Source organism: Bos mutus, chromosome 15 (assembly GCF_027580195.1).
Source record: "Bos mutus isolate GX-2022 chromosome 15, NWIPB_WYAK_1.1, whole genome shotgun sequence".
In the NCBI taxonomy this organism is placed as follows: Eukaryota; Metazoa; Chordata; class Mammalia; order Artiodactyla; family Bovidae; genus Bos; species Bos mutus.
In genome coordinates, this window is record NC_091631.1 from 7,810,648 (window position 1) to 7,832,010 (window position 21,363).

Here is a 21,363-nt window from a genome sequence, read left to right on the forward strand (position 1 = left end):
AAAAGTATTGATTAAGCACCAGTGTTCACAGCAGCAACACATGAATAAATCACTGCTCCAGTGTCTGCAACTGCAAAATGAATGACCTGGAGATGTTATCTTATCCCTTCTGCCAAGAACAGCCTGCCATCCCACCAGGCCTAAATATGAAAGATCAGACTCAAGATTTCCACTTTCAATTGTGCTACTTCTGAAAATTTTCTTTGGCCTCTCAAAGTCCATGGGAACACATTTGAAGTGATTCTTTTAAAACTGCAAGTATGAAAACACCAGCATGAGACCAGCTCACCTCCGTGTCACTCAACAGAACAATGAGTGGTGGTTTAGTGACTTGGACCGGGCACACAACTAAGTTTCAGTAATTATATCCATATTCCAAGCAAATTGTTATGTATTTTGTGTTCTGGGGACATATGTTATGGCTAAAGCCCAAACTGTGGCTAATCTTAATATTAGAGTCAGATAAATCTGTTTCGAATCCTTAACATCTAACATTTGCCAGAGTAGATTTGTTCATCAACTGAGCTTAAAGAGGTATAATTCACACATGTGCAGTATTACTAAATGCTGAAATGTAACGATTTAAATATACCGGCAACTATTGCAAAGCAGTTGTTATAGCAGCATTTAACATTAGCCAGAGCCTCCCTGGCTAACGTTAGGTTTATACCAAAAGAATGAGGGAAATTTTGGCATCCCCTTGGGACGAGGGTCACAACTCGCTCAATTTTACAATGTGGTACCAGCAGAGCGACTCAGCGTATGGCTGTGAGAGGCCCTCTGCTTTCCCCCAAGGATATCTAGATCTAATCAGCAAGCACAGAGACTCCTTTGTAGGTCTGGGGACACTAAGAATATTTGTAGTTGGAGGTTCTTCTCTGCTGGATACACATGGCACCAGACACGCCTCCCAGCCGACTGTCTTCCCAGACCTGGGAAGGAGGCTGCAGTTGAGGTCAGAAGATGCAAGTTACATACGCACGAAGTTCCACAGTCAATATTTAAGACGTAGTATGAAACGGAATAAAAAATAAGTTTAATCATATCCAAAAGCCAAACCAGAGTTTCATGGAATTTATGGGTCCCAACTCAGCAGCTGGTGCTCCCAAGGCATCAAATGCCACTAAGATGCTTGGATCGTGCACCAAATTCTGGGTGTGGCTCTTCCTCTGAAGAACCCACTGATGTGAAATAACAAAAAGTGAGTCAGGTAGCTCTTACATGATATCACAGATCTGCTGGAGGTTTCTCAGCAGTCTTAGAGCCAGGGACAGTTCCTCTCAGATCATTGTACTGGAGCTGGAGACAAAGAAAGCCTGATCTGGCCTTCCCCTGGAGCCTGCCACAGGCTTCCACCTAGAGTTTTCAGAAAACCCATTAAGAGCATCAGAGGATGCCAGAGGTGCTCAGATGTCCTCCTGGGGCCTCTGCTCTTCAGGCGAGGAGGTGCCAGTCTTCCACTCTGAAATCCGGGGGTCAGAGGGCTGGGGGGCCGAGTTCTCTTCCTCTGTCCGGCATTCGTGTTGAGACCTCCACCAGCGGCCTGCTTCATAAGCTGCCGATGTTGGGGAAGCTCTTCAGTTTCTCAGGGAAGTCGTCCTTGTATAGGACAGGGTCGGCTCGGTGCTCCACCACCTTAAGAGGCATTGTCCCAAAGACGGAAGCAAACTTGTTGATGCACTCGGACCTGGGGAATTGGGGAGGGCAGTGGGGCAGATGAGAGGGACAGGGGTGGGGAACAAAGAAAACGTTCAAGAGGCTGAGAGCTGAGAGCAAAAATATATCGTATTCAACACTGGCCAGAGAAACGCAAGGTTCCCCAGCATGCTCCCGGGTTCTTCCCACGGCTGGGAGGCTGTGGAGGAACAAAGTGATCGGGGGTACTCTATTAGTTCAGAGGGAGAAAGGGAACCAGGGATGCTGTTTGAGCTGTTCGAAGGCCATGGGCCTGCAGAGGTCAGAGTATCGTTCCCCTCCCCCTCAAATTCCAGTCATTCCTCCAGCTCCTTACAAGCAGGCCTCTAACCTAGGTGGATTAGTTGCCAACAAGCCTTAACCCCATCCCTGCCAGCTGAAGAGAAGGCAAAGGGAGGAGGCAAAGGGTTGGATCTTGGCTTCAGCTCGCTTGAGCTTAAAAGGGAGAAGGAAGGCTCTTACATGTGGGGCGATGGAAGGCAGAGGAGACAACGGGGGCCGTGAACCTCAATTTCAAACAACACTTCAGGCATTCAACCAACATCTATCGAGGGCTGAGAGTGGCAATCTCTGGGAATTATCAGTCCACTTCCATAAGCTCCTCTGTGAGAGCTGAAGTTCACACTGGACAGCTTTCATAATTGTAGCTGTTCTCGTGTTAGAATCAACAGCAACAAGCAACTTAGCACCACAGGGTGAGGGGAAGGTGCAGCCCCTCACCCCCACCTCGTGAGCAGCCCCCTCAGAGGGGAGCGGCTCAGACACACGGGCAGGAAAGGGCTCTGGTCAATCAGGCCAACTGAGTGTGACAGCGGGTGATGAGGACATTTCGGCGTCAGACCAAAGGGGGAAAACGAGCCCGCAAAGACCGCTTTTGAAGTTAAGGGGACCTCAAGGATGGATTTCAGCGAGGTCAGTATTCTCTCTCCTCAGTCAGGCCCATGGCACCTGAGAACCGGTTCCCGGGGAAGGGCCAAATTTCAAGACACAGACAGCAAGGCTCTTCTGTTCTCGGAGAGACTATAAGCCTTGCTTCAAGCTATTTCAGTCCACAGCTTTTATTTGAGTCCTTTGAGCTTCAGCAAGAAACCAATTAATAAAGAAGCCAGTTATTGTCAATTCTTTTCTTGCACTTATTCTGCTGCTCAGAAGGTGTTACCATCTCACTGTGAGCTCTTCCAGCTAATAACATCACTGTGCCCACAGCCACAGAGCAGCGGCACCTACCATTTACGCTATGTTCCGGGCTGTGTTAAAAGTGCTTGGCGTGCACTAGTTACTCACGTCTCCCCTCACAACAAGCTCACGAGGCAGGCCTCCTATCCTTCCCACGGCACACTGGGGAGACAGAGGCACACCACAGGGAGACTCAGAGACAGGACCAAAGCCAAATAACCGGAAAGGGCAGAGCCAAATCCAGGCACTCTGGTTGCTGAGGCTGAAGTCTTCACTATGAGAGGAGACACATTTATTTATTATCATTATTCTAGGGTCCAAAGAGAGAAGCTGGAAATTAACAACTGTTAAGCACCTACTGAAAAAGTGAAAGCTGGTGGCACAGTCGTATCCGACTCTTTGCAATCCCATGGACTGTAGCCCTTCAGGCTTCTGGCTCCTCTGAACTTGGAATTCTCCAGGCAAGAGTACTGGAATGGGTTGCCATTTCCTATTAAGTGCCAGCTAATTTACATCCACGACCCAGTGATTCCTTTAAGTATCCCCCTCCATAAGCCCGAAGGTTTGTGTGGTTTGAGAGATTTGGGCTGAGAGAGGCTAAGGGACTCTCCCAAGGACCCTGAGCCGGAAGGTGGTGGAGCTGGGTTCAAACCCAGGCTTGTGTTGCTAAGAGAGGCCTGGGTCTTTCTATCACATTCTACAATGGCCCACAGATCACTGAGCTCCCCTCCTGTTGGCAGTCTTTCGAGACCCAGGAGGTCGCAGTCTCAGGTTCCAAAATGACAGGAGACTGGGGAAAAGACTGAGAGAGGTTTTAATAAAATGATAGGAAGCAAGCACCGGCCAACAGCTCTTCTCACCTTAAATTATGGGGTCAAGACAGCGGCAGACTAAGTCAAATCTCCCCAAGGTCTCACTTTTGACAGTTGTTCTGCCTGTAAACACGGACAGATTCTTGTAGTTTCCAGTGATTCTGCTTGTGGACTCCGGCCAGCAAAGCCCAGCCGTGCCCAGCATAGGGTGCCAGCGAGGATGGATGAAAGAAGACTCACGGCTCCTGGCAGGGGCTGGTGGCTCTACGGGCTCCTGGGGAGCACCGAGGACAACATCTCCTCTGTAACTAGACCGGCCGGCCGGGCCGGGCCACAGGCGAGAGGCCGCTGGGGCTCAGGCCAGCTCGGCTTGCTGACAGCTGCCCCTGGCTGACCTAGGCTACTGAGTCCTCCTTTCTCTCCACGCAGCCCACCCTGGAGAAGCGACTGCCATGCTGAATGGTACAAGTCCTCGACTGCCAGGTACCGACAGTGTCTCCTACCGTCATTTCATGCAGGGGACCTGGGGTGGGGAACAAGTTAGGGTAGATTATGAGTCAGGCTGGTTGCTGGTGGGTCTACCTGAGTTGTTCTCTTGGGGGTCCAGCTACTGTGTCAGTAACTGTTCCCCTAGCTTGGTTTTCTAACCAACAGATAGGCTAAGAACAGCCAATGTCTATCTCTGAAGTGCTGCAAGGGCTGGGGAGAAAAGACTAATGGCTTTCTGTTTTCCTTTCAAACTCATACTATTACCTAAAGTAACAAGGAGCTTGAGGGTCAGTGCTGGGGAAATTGGGAAGTGAACTAACCTTGCCAGGCCCCAGGGTACAGACTTTCCTAGCACTGATACAAAAATGCTCAATAAATATTTGTTGAATTCCTGAATGGATACAGTAATATGACAGTTAATGTATCTATTTTCAGAGATGAAATGATTGGAAGTTCAGGATAAGGTAAGTCAATTTCCTTAAGTCAGACAGCTAATAAATGGCTAATTCATAATTTGAACAAAGACTGACCTGAATCAAAATACAACGTTTGTTTCTTAAATCGGCATTGTTTGTCTGCCATATTGTCTCGACGTGGGTAAAGCTACTGGGCAAAAAGAAGTTACAAAATCTTCTTTTTCTTAAATTAACTAATAGCAGGACCTGGAAATGGAGGAAGGGCAGTTAAAGTACTCTCCTCCACAGCTGAGATTTCTGATCCCAGACCCCAAACATAAGAATAAATAAGCTTACTGAAGCACACAACTCAACACAAGATCAGAACGTACAGAGCGGTTAACTCTTCTCACCGTTTTGTGCAAAAATGCAGATTCCGCAAAGGGAACTATTTCGAAACAAGTGAACAATTCTGCAGTTGTAACTCCATCTCTTGGCCTATCCAGTAGGGCTTAAATCATACCCCCCTCCCACCCAACCTAAGTGTCTTATTTAATAATTCAGTCATTTAACCTTAATCCAAATAGTTTTGCTCGCAGTTTCCAATTAATTCAAGACCGATTTCCTTCTGTTCTCCATCGCATTTCTCCAAAGGGGAGCCTGCTGTCACTGACCCTGCGTCCTCACTGTCAGCTCCCATGCTACCGCCCTTCAGCCCCTCACCCTACGCATTACTTTTTCCAAAGTCTCCAATGCTGCTGGCACTGGAGACCCTGGTTCTCTCCTGGCCTCTCTCTAGTGCCTGCTTCTCTCTTTTCAATTACTCTGTCTCCTAACTGTCTGAATTTCTCAAGATTCTACCCATAGCTTTTCTTCAATCAGTTGTCATCTCTGGACGGATGCCTTCCAAATCTCCATCTTTGTTTTAATCTTTTTCTTAAGTCCTCGTTCTATATTTCCAACTGCTTGCTCTATATCTATATCTGCATATACAGAGGGTAAGAGCGCAAACGCACCTGCCTTATTGCTCTCCAACTTGACACACCATTAAAATCTCCTGGCCTCATTAATTACACTGTGAAAGCTACAACATCCATGTCCTCCCCTCCCCTACTTAGCATCCCTCCTAATCATATTATTTCCACCGTTAAAGGTACTACCATTCTTCCTATCTCAGTCAACTCCTCCAAGACCTCCCCACACCATTCAGCTGGACATCAAATGCTAGCACAGTCTCCTTTGGGAGAAAAAAGGAAAAAACCGTGTAATTTACTTCAACCCTTCCTCTCCACACTCAACTTAGTTCAAGCCTTCTAACTGTTCTTCTTTCTTCAATCTCACCCTTATTTCATTCTATGTACTCCTTCCAAATCAATCTTAAAACAATACTCTAATCAAACTACTTCCCTATTCAAAAACCTTCCATGGCTTACCTAGAGAAAAAAGCCCTTTGGCACTGACAGGCCAGGATGTTCTGCTCTAACAAAACTGGCTATCTTGACTGCTTGCCAAATGCACCTTGGACCATCCGGTTTCCCCTGCCGAGGATCTCCTCTTCCTGCCTGGAGCTGGAATCCTAGCAATCTTGGAAGGCTCACTTCAAGTGCCACCTCTTACAAAATCATTCATAATGACTAACCTAGTAAGAAGTCACTTTTCTTTCCTCTGACCAGTTACAACATTCTGAGCCTTCCTTTGACTTATCACATATAGCTTCGGATTAGGTTCGATACACACATACACATGTGTGTTATCTACTGTTGTTAATTATAAAAATCTGATAAAATCAAGCCTACCAACATCTGGGCAGTGCCTAGTCTATTTTCAAAACCCTTTTCCCGAGAGGAAGCTTCCACACTTCCCTTAGTTACTTACTTCAGTGTTAAATAATAATTATACCTAACTTAAATCTTTCTCATTGCATTTGTTATCTCAGTTTTTCAGCTTTAGCATGAACTTTAAGGCCAGTATTGGGTGAAATTTTCTAAATACAATTCTTCTTAGACCATAAAACCCCACCATGTAACTCAGCCCAATCAAACTAATTGCTTAATGCTATGAAATTCTCAACACAGAATGGGGGTAGGTTTAAGTAACAATTTCATGTGCTCTAACATGGCACCCCACTCCAGTACTCTTGCCTGGAAAATCCCATGGACAGAGAAGCCTGGTAGGCTGCAGTCCATGGGGTCGCGAAGAGTCGGACACGACTGAGCGACTTCACTTTCACGCATTGGAGGAGGAAATGGCAACCCACTCCAGTGTTCTTCCCTGGAGAATCCCAGGGACAGGGGAGCCTGGTGGGCTGCTGTCTATGGGGTTGCATAGAGTCGGACACAACTGAAGCGACTTAGCAGCAGCAGCCACAGAACTATAATTGGGGTCTCTTCCAAATGAGCTGTGTCAGGAATGTCACTGTCCTTGACTAGGTGATTACTTGATACCAGTGACAGATATTTCAAAGTCACAATAATATCGATAATTGTATCAATATTATTGTGATATATAATTATATATATATATTGTGATAATATATATAATATATATTGTGATATATAATAATATCGATAATGTCTATAATTTCATATTGACAGTTGGTAAAAGTCAAGTCATTTGGGTAAGATATTTACATATGAAAGAGATTATTTAGAGAGAATGTGTAAGAAGGAGTAAAGCATTATAGAAGGGTCCAGGCCAACTGAAACAGCCCCCTGTACAACGTCCTCCAGGCTTGAAGGACCCTGATGCAGCTGGTAGGGTTCAGAAATGAGTGCTGCACGCAGACGCATGAGACCCAGGGAGACCCGAACTAGATATCTCACTCTGACAGCTATCACAACATTCTCTGAATGCATTCTGGTCCCTTGACAAAAATGCCATTGGTTGCCAGAGCTCGCTGTCTTATGTAAGAGGCTGCCTTTTGGAAGAATTAGGTTTGATTCAGGAGATTTGAAGCTTGGGGCCTTTGGGACACAAGTGAGACGGTCTTGAGGGCAGACAGACATCTCCCACTTCCTTCATGCTCACCTACAAGGCCCTGTATTACATCCACAGAAATGGGTGCTCATTGGCTAAGTGACCGAATCAATATAAAGCAGGTATTTCAGAGCAGCCCTGCTTCGCTCTCTGAAATGTAAAGAGCTGTGCTTTCAATTCTGCTCTTGGTAGGTGTTTTAGTGTGTCCACAAAGGTAATCTGGCCTCTGGTGGGTTTGGTTTAATAATTCTCTCTAATCGAACTTTTACTGTAGCACAGAGATACTACCCTGAAAAACAACCCAGGATTTCCTTGGAATTAGCTCACTTCCACTTGAGTGACTGTGGATGGTTAACTGCTTAGTCCACATGGAGAATCTGGCTTCTGGAGCTTAAGGCCAGCTATATTTTTAAGACCCTTCCAGCCATTACAAATTGAGTGAATAGCATTCCAAATTAATTCTTTGGGTGACCTGGGCTTGAACTAACCCAATTCCCACGTGCAAAAGGAGGTGACTATGGCTACCAGCTGCTGTCCTTATATCTGCAACAAAGTCCCATAAACAGGCCCAAAGCAGGAAATGGGGATCAGAGGCCAGGGCAGACTTTTGTCTAGAGGCCCACTCACCTCTCCACCATGTGCGTCTGGTCGAGCGAAAGCCCATCAATGGCTGTGCATTCAGGACACTTGAATTTCTTTCGTGGTGTTACCTACCAGAGGAGCACAAAAATATACCCGGCGGTCAGTGCTAAGGACAATAAAACCATGCTTGTGATGCCACTCTGCATGCTTCTGTTCTGTAAGCTGAGATGCCTGCTCCCTCTCCAGGCGCACACACACACCCCTCACCGCTCCTCCGTTCAATTCTGTCTGGCTCGGCCAAGGCAGAACTCACAAGGGCCCAATAAAAGAGGCTTGGAGGGCTTTTGCCTTCTGTAACTGAAAAGAAGTGGTGATGACAAGCTCCTTAATTCCTGTTTAATGACTGTTTTCTCACTGCCAAGGTCCTTGTATAAACACCATTTGTTCTTGCAGCCATAAGGGCGATGAAATACAGCTTCCCATAACTTTCACCGTAACCTTAGTTCCAACAGGCGCTCTTTCTCCTTCCAGCTAATGGCAAAAGCTACGGGCGGCACCATACTCTTGAAGATGTCAGGTTATTTTGCAACCCCTTTAAGTCAGGAAAAAAATCCAGGGGTCCTTTGCCCTCTGAATCCTTTTCCCTGACTCTCCCCACCACCTTCCCCACACCTCAAACTTCGAATATTTTTCTAGCAAACTCAGGGAAGGCTGCTATCGTAACCCAGCGAAGATAAGTAAACAGTAGAGGGTGGGCGGGGAAGAAAGCTAAGACCCGGCTAAGCTGAGACTCGGCTAAGAAGTATACAGACTCGAGGAATTACTGTCCAGAGTAAAGGCACAGCTAAAGAATGTCTTGAAGAATGTCAAAAAATGAATTTGGAGATAAGAGGAGTTCTTTTAAAACTCGTCTTGCAATTTACATTCTTTAATTGTCCCTGCAGTGAGCTGTTCACTGAGCTATTTAGAGAGCCGAGGGATAGTGTAAAGACTGGATCAAGTCTGGACAGTGACTTTTCCTCTGTTCTCAGTCACTGCTTTAATCTGGCTTCTCTCATCAATTAATATTAATAGCATGAGCAATCATTCTGGAATGTCATACCACGTTTCCAATATAAGCTTCCAGTATAGGATTCTGGCCTAGAAGCATTGGCCATTTTTACATGTGGAATCTAATCCAGAAAGAAAAAAAGGTCAAGATGACTCCACTGATATAAAGAAGTATACTTTTTCTACATTTATAGGGCCCTGATTTGGGCAAGACCTACATTTTAGGAATAGACATCTATTATAGAAACAAAGATCCCCACATGATCTTTACATACTCTCTGCTTTTAATATGCTATGGGAAAGGTTCTTTTAAAAATTGATAATCACTGTCTTAAAACAGTGTTTAGGACAACTACCAGTATAATTGGACAAAGTATACTATCTTTTCAACATTTATTTTAAAAAAATCAGCTACCTTAAGAAAGACATAATTGCATTCTTTACAAGAACTAGATTCCAAATCAGTGTTGAGAATAAAATTACATTTTTGAAACAAACACAATTTGTAGATTAACCATTATAGACTTACTTTCTGATCCTGGTACTTAAAAAACTATAACTAAAGAAATTTTATATAACAAAAGAAAATACGTTGAGCTTCAATTTCACAATGTGAAATATCCATCATAGAATATTAAAGCTAAAAGGCAGCTGAAAGTTCATCTATTCCAAGTTTCATTTATAGCTATGAACACTTTGGAGACTCAGAAAGGTGCCCAAGATGTGCCCCAGAGCTGGCCATAGATGCCTCCTACCTTGATGACAGCTTTCCCTGTGACGTTAGCCACCAGGAAATTCATGGCAATGTCTTCACAGTTCATATGAGCATCCACCCAGTTCTTGATGTCCCCAGGCATCTTGTAGGTATACAGGTAATTAAAATACTGCCAGGTGAGACAAAAGAGGAGACATATTCAAATAGCAGTTCCCTATGGCTGATATACAAAGAGCAACTGAGCCATGACAGGGGGACAAGCTTTCCCTCATAAGATGAGTCACAATGTTGGATCAATACAAAGGCCAAGGGAAGTATTAGAATGCTTTTGGTCAGGTGACCAACTGTCTTTAACACTGTCATTCTTTAAAAAATCACCTATTGTAAGCAGAGGAACATACGGTACAGTATGAAGTCCCTGTAAGATGCAGGCCCTTTGGACTGATTAACAGATGTGTTTAATAAACATCGTTCAGAGACACACTACATACTGAGCTTTACTGAATCCTTCCCTCTGAGTCACAGTGCTCCGCCGTTTTTCATCTTCTTCCCATGGACTGCAGATAGCAACAGAGATATATTGATGGTGGACTGACATTGCAGACATGTTCTTTGTTAAAGTAAAACAAAAATGAGGCAATTCCAAAACTACCATAACCTACATGTATGAAATAATACAGAAATTTGTGGTAAATACAGAAATACATCTGCCAAAAAGGCATTTATCAGTCTATCATAGCCCCAAGAATTATAAACCTTATATATTTATTTATGCTTTGCTAAGGAAAAAAAACTCATTTCTGGATCGAGAGCCCTGAAAAATATGAGGGCAGCAGTGCTGAGATCACAACATGCAGCCGATATAAATACAGTGAAGTCAACTTAACTGCACTGGGCTGAACCCATCTTTCTCCTGACATCAATTCCTTATGCCACTGCTGACAAATGACGAGTCATTACTGTTCAATTAAGCCACACACTCCCAGGGAGCACTCCACCACCAAACATAATATTCTAAAGCCCAATGTATACCCTTCAATCTCTCCCTTTAATAAAAAAGAGTCAAAAACATAAAGCAACAATTCTCAGAAGGAATACAAAAGGCTAAATACACAAAAGGAATCGCAAACCCCACGTGATCAAAGTGAAATCAATAAAATCAATTTTCACTTAGCAAAATAGCTAAGTTTGATTTTTTTAAAAAATGTATTTCATGCAAGAAAGAGTATGGTGAGAATGTAAACTGGCACAAACGATACTGAGAACCTACAAATATATACAACAAAGCCTCCCCAAAATGTTTATAATTCTTCTAGGAATCTATCATAAAGATCATAAGTATAGGCAGTTATGAAAATGGATACTGATCATTATTTAAGGATTTGATACAAAGCATTATCTAGCAAAAAAAAATTAGATATAACCTAAATATCTGGGAGTTGGTGATGGACAGGGAGGCCTGGCACGCTGTGATTCATGGAGTCACAAAGAGTCAGACACAACTGAGCGACTGAACTGAACTGAAATATCCAATAACAGAGAAACAGCTGTATATGATCTATGGAATATTAATATAATGGTATATTAGCAATTATGTTAAGTAGAGGTTGTTTATAAAGAAATGTTAATGACATAAGGAAAAAACTCATAATACATGCAAAAAAGCTAATGAGAATATTTATGACTGTATGTGTGAATCAATAAATAAAAAAGACAAATTGGAAAAAACACCTAAATAATAATACTGTGTTGGCCAAAAAGTTCATTCATTATTTTCCATAAGATTTACAGAAAAATATGAATGGACTTTTTGGCCAACCCAGTAGTTTCTCTACCATTAGTTCTATGATCAAGAAGGCAATGGCACCCCACTCCAGTACTCTTGCCTGGAAAATCCCATGGATAGAGGAGCCTGGTAGGCTGCAGTCCATGGGGTCGCTAAGAGTCGGACACGACTGAGCGACTTCACTTTCACTTTTCCTTTCATGCATTGGAGAAGGAAATGGCAACCCACTCCAGTGTTCTTGCCTGGAGAATCCCAGGGACAGGGGAGTCTGGTGGGCTGCTGTCTATGGGGTCGCACAGAGTTGGACACGACTGAAGCGACTTAGCAGCAGTAGCAGCAGCAATCCTATGATAGAACTTTAAGTGATTTTTCTTATACAATAAATTTGTTCCATATTTGAGCATGTAATACTTTAATAATTAGAAAAATAACTTTATTATTTTTTTTAAATCACACAGCATGGCCTTCCTAAGCTCTCTGAACAGAACATTTTCCCTAAACTTGGCGAAATTTAGTTTCGGCGAAACAAAATGAGTATCATGCTCTCATGTTCGTCAGCTCGGCCCCACTTGCTTCAGGCTCGTCCCCACCTTACCTTGTGGTAAAAGGCTGCCCCCGTGAGCACCATGGACACCTCATTGGTCCACTCAGACTCATACTTCCACTTATTCATCTCATGGTCCCAGAGATGCAGGCGACCCGGGTAACCCACCAACCGGTCAGGAAATTCTCGCCAGACCTGAGGACAGAAACACATCAGCAATCAATCCCCAGTTCAGACAATAAGCAAGTACAGTGCTCAGCTCTTTAAATGACAGAATCCCTGCATTCAAATCTTCACAAACTAAGAGCAGAATGGGCTTCTGAAGAAATTCGATCCAACAGGTGCTAGTTCTTCTGCCAACATTCAAAGATAAATGTTGATTCTAATTTCCTCTAAAACTTTCGGGTTTGTATTTGGAAATTTCAAGTAATGTAGACTAACAGTTTCTTGAATTGCGCCAAGGTATGTAATCTCTCAACAGGCGATTAGTGAAATAGGTTCCACTCTTAATGAACGCACAAATGAAGTATAAATGAAACCATGATTTATGGTAAATTTTGATGATTGTGGAAACTTACAAAGTCTCTGCTTCTGAAAAAGAAAAAAAACCTATCTGGAGCACAAAGACATTTTTTACGATCTTTTGGAAGCCTTAGGCATAGAGATGTTGCCTGATTTTACTGAAAACAAAAATTTTATTTCCACATTTGGAAAGGCTCTGAGATATAGTTTTGTTAAACAGAATTGGTATACAAGGGTGGGGTACATCCAGTACTTTCCTCCATGTATTTCCATACAATTTCCTTAGCCTTTAAACTACTAACCATTAGTGAATACTGACAATTTACCAGCTGTCCTGGAGCCTCTGCTCAGCACCACGGAGTCCTCATCCTCGCCCAGACCTCTACACAGTGGAGTTCCTGAGGGCCTAGTCCCGGAGAGTTTCCTCTTAAACTCTCCCCACAAGCAACATCTAGCTTCAGTCTTTTTAAATACCATCTAGACTCTGAAGACCTCTAAATGCAGGTCTGGCCCTGAATGTTTCTGATACAACCAACTACTTACTTAATACCTTCAGCTGGATTAACAACAGGCACCTCAGACTTAATATGTCCGAAGCATGACTCTTGATTCCACAGCCTGGGAAAAGCCATCCTCTCAGTCTTTCCTGCCTCAGTAAACTATCTGGGCCAGCCTTTCCTCCTTCTTTCCTCTCTCTCCACACCCAGTCCTCTAGCAGCTGCTGCTGACTCTACTTCTGACGCCCTCCTACTGCTTCTGCTACACTGTCCCCAGCTCAAACCACCGTCATTCCCGGGTCACTGTGGATTCCCGGGTCACTGCAGCAGGCTTCCAGTCTGTGTGCTTCCACCCCCGCCCTTCCAAACCATCATTTACAGAGCCTCCCCAAAAGGACTATTTCTAAAAGAAGAGTAGGGTATGCTTTACAGGGTAATTCAACCAGCGGTGCCATCCTATTAATTTATATATATATTCATTATCTATCTACCCACATGTATCTAAGTCTTATGGTCATGCATGCTACAGCACCCAGAGGCTTGCCCCACCAGGGAGGATGCGTCACTGCTTTCCCAAAGTCAGCATGCTAGGACCCCCCGCCTGCCCACACCTTTCAGGTGGTACAGTGGTAAAGAATCCACCTGCCAATGCAGGAGACGCAAGAGATGCAGGTTTGATTCCTGAGTCAGGAAGATCCCCTGAAGTAGGAAATGGCAACCCACTCCAGTATTCTTGCCTGGAAAAATCCATGGACAGAGGAGCCTGGTGGGCTACAGTCCTTGGGGTCGCAAAGAGTCAGACATGACTGAGCAACCGAGCACAGGGCTGCTTTAAAACATAAAGTGGGTGGCTTAAAACAACAGAAATCTAGAAATCAGAAGTCAAAGTGCTGGTGGGGCCATCTCACCCGGGGAAAGGATCCTGCCTGCCTCCCCCCGGCTCCTGGCGGGTGGCTGTCAATCTCCGGCATTCCTTGGCTTGTAGACGCACCACTCCAAACCTCTGTCTTCACAGGGACTTCTTCTCTGAGTGTGTGCCTCTGTGTCCGAATTTCTCCTTTTTATAAGGATTCCAGATAAACTGGATTAGGGCCCACCCTAACAATCTCACTTTAACTTGATTACCTCTGAAAAGACCCTATTTCCAGTAAGGTTACTAAGGATTAGGATTTCAGCTTTTTGAAGTGAAGAAGTGAAGTTGCTCAGTCATGTCCAACTCTTAGCGACCCCCTGGACTGCAGCCTACCAGGCTCCTCCGTCCATGGGGTTTTCCAGGCAAGAGTACTGGAGTGGGGTGCCACTGTTTTCTCCAGAGGATCTTCCCCACCCAGGGATTGAACCTGGGTCTCCCACAGTGTAGGCAGATGCTTTACTGTCTGAGCCACCAGGGAAGACTTTTGGTGAAAGGTAAAGGGAATACCTTTTTTAGGCATGTTCAATCCATAACATCCCCTTCGACAAGAGCGTTAAAAAATGCTCCACCCATAAAACAAAACAAAAGATGGCTTCCTCTTAAGAATAATACGCTAACTCCTCCGCATGTTCTAAACAGCCTTCCTCCCTCCAGCCTCTCTCTTACCACGTTCTCGACGAGTCAGGGGCTTCCCTGTCCTTCAACCGTGACTAGACCTTAAGGCCTCTGCACCTGCTATTTCTCAGATGGGCTGTTCCCCTAGCTCTTCAAAAGGCTGGTTCCTGCCCATCAGTCACGTCTCTAGTTAACTATCACCTACTCTGACAGGCCTTTCCAGACCCTCCCATCCAAGGTAAACGCCATCCCAGACCAGCCATTCTTCATTAGACCCCTCACTCCATGCTCTTCTGCATCAAACTTCCATTTCATGAAACTGCACTGGTTATTTATCATCTATTTTTTTTATTATCTCTTTTCCTCCTGCAGAGTTTAAACTCCATGAGGACAGAGGTTCACGGTGGCATTCCAAGTACAGAGCGCATGACAGCCTTCCACGCACACCTGCTGAAGGCACGGACGGACAGGCAAAACCTCAGCAGGAAAAAGCTGAGCAGGAAAGAAGGGGACCAAAGCCCCTTCCTGTTTTCTTCACAGCCAGAGCTAGTACACTTCTTCATTCAGAAAGGAGGCCTGCAACAGTACTGATCACCAGTCATCGTTCGTAATAACGTGATAGCCTTTGTGTGAGAAGACCACAGTAACAACTCACCATCGCTAAAGCACGTGTTTTAAATCGCTTTTCCAGGAGCAGGTAAGGGACATTTGCTGAGTCATTACACTCTCTTGCCCAGTCTTTGTGATCGTCTATCTGCTTTCATGGGATGTCTGACTGGGATCTTGAACGTGGTCTGGAATGGCGGAAAGAGGTTTCCTTTGTGTGGAACCAGCTCACCTAACAGGCCTCCAACCCACAGCCTTGGCCTCATGAACACCATGTTGTAATCAACTGAGCTAATCGGCCACAGGCGTCATCATAATAGCTGCAGACAAATGAATCAGTGTCAAACATTTCCTCAGATGTATAATGCTGCGGCTGTGTTCTCTCTACTCTGGGGTTTGTATTTCAGCAGATTAATATAATACTATTATGGAGCCACAACACAGGCTGTGGGTCCTAACTTCTATCTGGCCTGCAGACTGGGGTAGACCCCACCAAAGTGCACAGCCAGGTTTCTCTGCTTGGCACCAAGCACCTGCCTGTTCAAGCCACATCACAACCACCATCATCAATTCGTCTCAATGGGATGAAAGAGGTTTCTGGAGGGCTACGAGCACAAGCAACTGCACTCAGCACCAGCAACAGGCAAGGTAGAGGAGAAGGGGCAGGGTGGGGGGCATCCATTCAGTTGGCACCTCTGCTGGATAGAAGCTGAATCCCATCTCCCCCCACCCACATGTATTTGAGTCAACTCTCTAATCTGGGGCTTTCTGGTAGCTCAGTTGGTAAAGAATCCAACTGCAATGCAGGAGACCCCGGTTCAATTCCTGGGTTGGGAAGACCTCCTGGGGAAGGGACAGGCTACCCACTCTGGTATTCCTGGGCTTCCCTGGTGGCTTGGATGGTAAAGAATCAGCCTGCAATTCAGGAGACCTGGGTTTGATCCTTGGGTTGGGAAGATCCCCTGGAGAAGGGAAAGGCTACCCACTCCAGCATTCTTGCCTGGAGAATCCCCATGGAGAGAGGAGGCTGGCAGGCTACAGTCCATGGGGTCGCAAGAGTTGGACACGACTGAGCGATTAAGCACAGCACAGCACGGCTCTCTAATCCATGTGAAGGAAGGTGAAATCACCTTCCCAAGGGGTTCTTCTTTTCAAGCCCCTAGTTGACAGCAATGATAACAACACAGGCTCAGTTTTAGGGTCAAAGGCTGTTTTGATTTCAGTTCTCTTCCTGTGAGCTCAAGCCACTTACCAGGCTTCTCTCTGGGGACACTTAATTTGGTGACACTGGGTCACAGAACGCTGAATGTCACCGCTCTGAAAGCACCACGGTGTCCTGGCTCTCAGACGCCTTTGGAGGCTTCGGCAAGCGCGGCTCCTCAGGCGGGGCCTCTCTGCCCTTGACTTACTCCAGGCAGCTGGATGCAATCAAGATACCATCCTTGTCACTTCATCTATAACTCTGCAGCTGACTGCAGGATCAAAACGGAGCGGAACGGAAGGGGACGGGCCCTCTCTCCCAGAGCCCGGGTGTAGTACGAAGCCCGATTAGGTATACAGTAAAGCATTTTCCCAGCCAGAGAGCGGGAACCCGACTTCGACCCCCTTTCCCTCATCGCTCCCCACCTCCCGCCCTAATTCCACTTTTTTTCTTTTTACTTCGGGGAAATGCTCTGGGGTCAGCCTTTTGTCATTACTAACAGATGCCTTTATATATTGTAGTGCAGGCATTTGAAACTTCACATTACATCCCGATAGCTGGAGTAATAGTGCTCCCAGAGCTATTAATATGTTCAAGTCACAAAGCCATCATTCAACTGCTTGCCTGTCCTATCAACATCTTTTGTATAAAGTGTCATCTATTTTAAATTGCACACATCTTTGAAGACAGAGGCCCATGTCTGTTAAAACAAACCCCACACCTTGATCAGGGGCTTGGCAGTAATCTGAACAGTCCTTGTGCGTGCATGCGTGTGTGTGTGTGCGTGCGTGCGTGCATGTGTGTGTGTGTGTGTGTTGCTCAGTCGTGTGTTACTCTTTGCGACTCACAGACTGCAGTCTTCCAGGCTCCACTGTCCATGGGATTCCCCAGGCAAGAATACTGGAGTGGGTTGCCATTTCCTTCTCCAGGGGATCTTTCCGACCTAGGGATTGAACCTGGGTCTTGTGCACTGCAGACAGATTCTTTACCATCTGAGCCACTAGGGAAATCCAAACAGTCCTTACATTTGAGGCCTATTCCATATCGCTCTTCCAACAAAGAGGGCTTCCCTGGTGGCTCAGACAGTAAAGCGTCTGCCTACAATGCGGGAGACCCGGGTTCAATCCCTGGGTTGGAGAGATCTCCTGGAGAAGGCAATGGCAACCCACTCCAGTACTCTTGCCTGGAAAATCCCATGGACAGAGGAGCCTGGTAGGCTGCAGTCCATGGGGTCGCAAAGAGTCAGACACGACTGAGCGACTTCACTTTCACTTTTTACTTTCAATATCACTATTCCAACAAAGATGGTAACAACAGAATGCCATCCTATGTCCTTCCGTTCCAATTTTTATAATCTTGGTCCCAACCACTTCTTACCTGGATTATGGAAATCTCCTCTCCTCTCTGGACTGCCAGCTGTGCTCATGTGTCTGTTTTCAGAGTTACCTACTTATATATTTTTTTTCTTTTGTAAGCTTCCTGAGGTCTTTTGTGGCTTCCCACTCCTAGAGGATAAAACTAAGATCTTCTACCTTTGTTGAAAAGGCAAAGGAGGCAGCCCTGACTACTGCCTATAGAAAACGCACCGCAGGACATGGTTAGTGTATACCTAGGAACAGTTCTGCCATGGATGAGTTGTGCCCCAGACCTATTCAAGTTGTCCTGATTCCTTTCTGCCCTCTGCAAAATGAGGGGTTGGATTAAATGACCTCTAATGCACTTTCAGGCCTAAATTCTTATATCTTCTTTCCCACTAACCTATTTCCAAGGAAACTAATTCAGCAACAGTGATCAGTTGCTGGTCTGCATTATTTAACTTTGTTTTTAAAATGCCATACACATACAGGTACCCAACAAATGTTCCTGAAAAGAGGATAATGCACTATATTCTAAGCCAGCTAAGCGAGTGCATTTTAAACTCAGGGTGTGTGCTAACCACAGTCAGATTCAGGAAACAGCCCAGGGGTCGGGGGGTGGGGGGGTGGGGAAGGTATAACAACAGGTGGCGCCCATCTGGGATGTCTGATGAGGAGCTCACGGGTTAGCTCCAGGGGGAAAGGGACTCTCTGAAGTGGCCGCTGCAGTCATCACACTTTCAAAGGCAGAGCTCCACAGGGATACTGCCACTGCGTGAGAAGAACGCCACGTGTACTGGGACTCGTGAACCAAGAGACGGACTAAGAAGTGGTGAGGGAAATGGGGGACGGTGGGCCCAAGGTACCCCAAGCGGGGCTAGGATTCATTCCTCTCCTTGCACACATCCCCTTGATTGTGTCAGTCCCTGACCAGCAAAGCGGAACAGAACGCTATGACCCAGCCCACACCCTGTGGCCACGTGCACAGGCGAGTCAGGGCAGCGCTGCGAGGAACCCGACGTGCGAACACCTCGGAGTTAGTGGCCATCCTTCCCGTCGGGCTTGTCTTGCGTGCTCCCCAGGTGGGAGAGGGGGAGGTTGCCGGGGTTCCAATTTCTAGCTGGTTTCCACAGAGGAGCTGGTTATTGGACTCACTCTCGGCCCTCTGGGAACAAAGCTCACCTTTTATATTTGGAATTTCCTGAGATGAAGTGGAATGGAGGGACTGACTGGCCTTGTTTTCAGTTCATGCTTTTAATTACAATGGTGGATGGTACTTTTCGTCAAGGGTGGTTGTTCGGTTCAGTTCAGTCGCTCAGTTGTGTCCGACTCTTTGCGACCCCATGAATCACAGCACGCCAGGCCTCCCTGTCCATCACCAACACCATTAAATGTTCATGCTGGGCACCTAGAGCCGGTGAGCCCTGAAGCTGTCATCTGGAGTGCCCTAATGCTGATGGGTTTTGACAAACTCATGTACATGCTGCGTTGTGTATTAAGCTTTACCTGTTATTAGACAGATCACTTCAGTCTGCCCCAGAGACCTTTCCAACCCAAGGTGGGGTTCTGCTTAAAATAAGCCAAAGCAAGAGCAGCACCATGAGGCTTCTGGGTTTTGGCAGCAGCCCTATTCACCCCAGTCTGGCTGGACGCAGTGCTCTGGCACTGGGGTACATGATCACCATTCCTCTCAAGCCCTTCCATCAGGCCTGGGGCAGTGGCGAAGCTAAGGAGACAGACCAGGGCTGGCCACAGCTGGTAAGAGGACTGTGTGCCAGTAAACCTTTCACCACTACCACTGTTAGGAGGGCATCATTGGAGAGGCAGAGGAGGAAACAGCAACCCACTCCAGTATCGTTGCCTGGAGAATCCCATGGACAGAGGAGCCTGGTGGGCTACAGTCCATAGCGTCGCAAAGAGTCGGACACGACTGAGTGATACACACACACACACACACACACACACACACACACACACACACACGGTTCACAGGGTTGCAAAGAGTCAGACGTGACTGAGTGAGTCTCATGCATACACACTGAGGAGGGGGCTCCAACAGTCACTCTCTCCCCGGACGGAGGGCCCACAGGCCTTTGGTGGATGCTAAGGAGAGACTCATGCTCCAGCAGTCTAAGCTGTGGAGCCCCGTCCACACTAACTCGCGGGTCACCAGGACGGCAGAGGTCACTTGGTCCGGTATCCCCTCCCTGGACAGATGGGAAATGAGGGCTGGAGAGGAGGCGGCGGTCCCGAGGTCACACCACATGGTCCCACCTAACTTCCCGTCCGGCCTCTGCTCTTAAAGTCTTGTGGTCGCCTGCTCTCGTGGTTCTAAAAAGCACCTCCTCTTCCCCAGCTCAGACCCTCACTTGTCAAGGAAGCCAGGTGACAGCGTCTGAGGTCACACCAGTGTCAATGTGCTCAGCTGGGGGCAGAGATGGTCACGGGTCCCACATGCATGCGGAATGAGCAGGGAGGGAACAGAACAGGGAGAGAGAGGTGGCGGGGAAAACAACAAGACCTTCTGCTCCCCTCAGCGCTGTCTTCTGATAGCCTGAGGCTCGTCGCAAACGCGGTTTCCATTCAGCAGAGAAAGCCAGAGGCTCACCCACTGAGAGAAGGAACTCGCATGAGCCTGCAGAGCAAGTGAGTGAGATGCCACGCAGGACCCCTGAGCACCTACTGGAACCCTGGGACCCAGAGACTCTGGGGCCGGGAGGGAAGGACAAGCAAAGAGCAGCTGAACGGAAGATTAAACTTAATGCGTATTTTTCATGAGGCAATGAATCTCTTGAGAAAGAATACAGAAAGGCAGGGGAGATGTGACGTGAGTTTGAGGGGATGGGAGGAGGAAGACATGGGTCAGCGTTGGGTCATGGGCTTTCAAATTTTGCGCTCCTTAAGACCTACTAAACGTGAAATCATTTTTATTTCCATAACCTCAACTCCAGTGGGGGTCATACTGTTTCTAAGTCTAGTCCCAGGGGATTACTGAATGAAGCTAAAAGGAGAACAATGATCATAAGCCAAATGGCTATTCTCTTTAAATCCTGTAAGAGGTATAAACAGACACTCCAGCTTCTATTTCTAATGTAAATAACCATTACCCAGCCTTCAAAATTTCAAGTTGATCTTGGTGAGGCTTGCTTTGACTGACTGGGGACTAAAGACACCAGCTCCATCCAGCAAGAGAAAGAAACTCTCGTGACTTCAAGCCACTGCCCTGGGGACTCAGATCACTCTCCTGTCACAGAAGACACGGTGGAACTGGCCAGGCTTGTTGTCTTCTTCTTGTGCAAAGGAAGGAAACGGCATTGACCACAAACTATAATCCTGGCTGACTCTGAAGTATAAATGTGGTTCTGAACTGATTCTTTAATCCACCATAGTCCCCTCCTTATGTGCCTAAACTCCGTAATATCTTGGTGGAGAAT

The 21,363-nt window shown here is 46.3% G+C and overlaps 1 protein-coding gene across 5 annotated transcripts in view; it reads right to left on the reverse strand.

The window, feature by feature from the left end:
* Nucleotides 1-1,012: 1,012 nt before the first annotated feature.
* EXT2 (exostosin glycosyltransferase 2) overlaps nt 1,013-21,363 on the reverse strand; it is a 149,621-nt gene continuing 129,270 nt past the window's right edge. For 4 of the 5 annotated variants that reach the window (XM_070383523.1, XM_070383520.1, XM_070383521.1 and 1 more), the window contains 4 exons: nt 12,272-12,415; nt 9,931-10,059; nt 8,171-8,253; nt 1,013-1,687 (listed from right to left, as the gene is read on the reverse strand). In XM_070383523.1, the coding sequence (XP_070239624.1) occupies nt 1,549-1,687; nt 8,171-8,253; nt 9,931-10,059; nt 12,272-12,415 (495 nt within the window). In that variant the 3' untranslated portion in view covers nt 1,013-1,548. The other variant, XM_070383522.1, reaches the window with a different exon arrangement.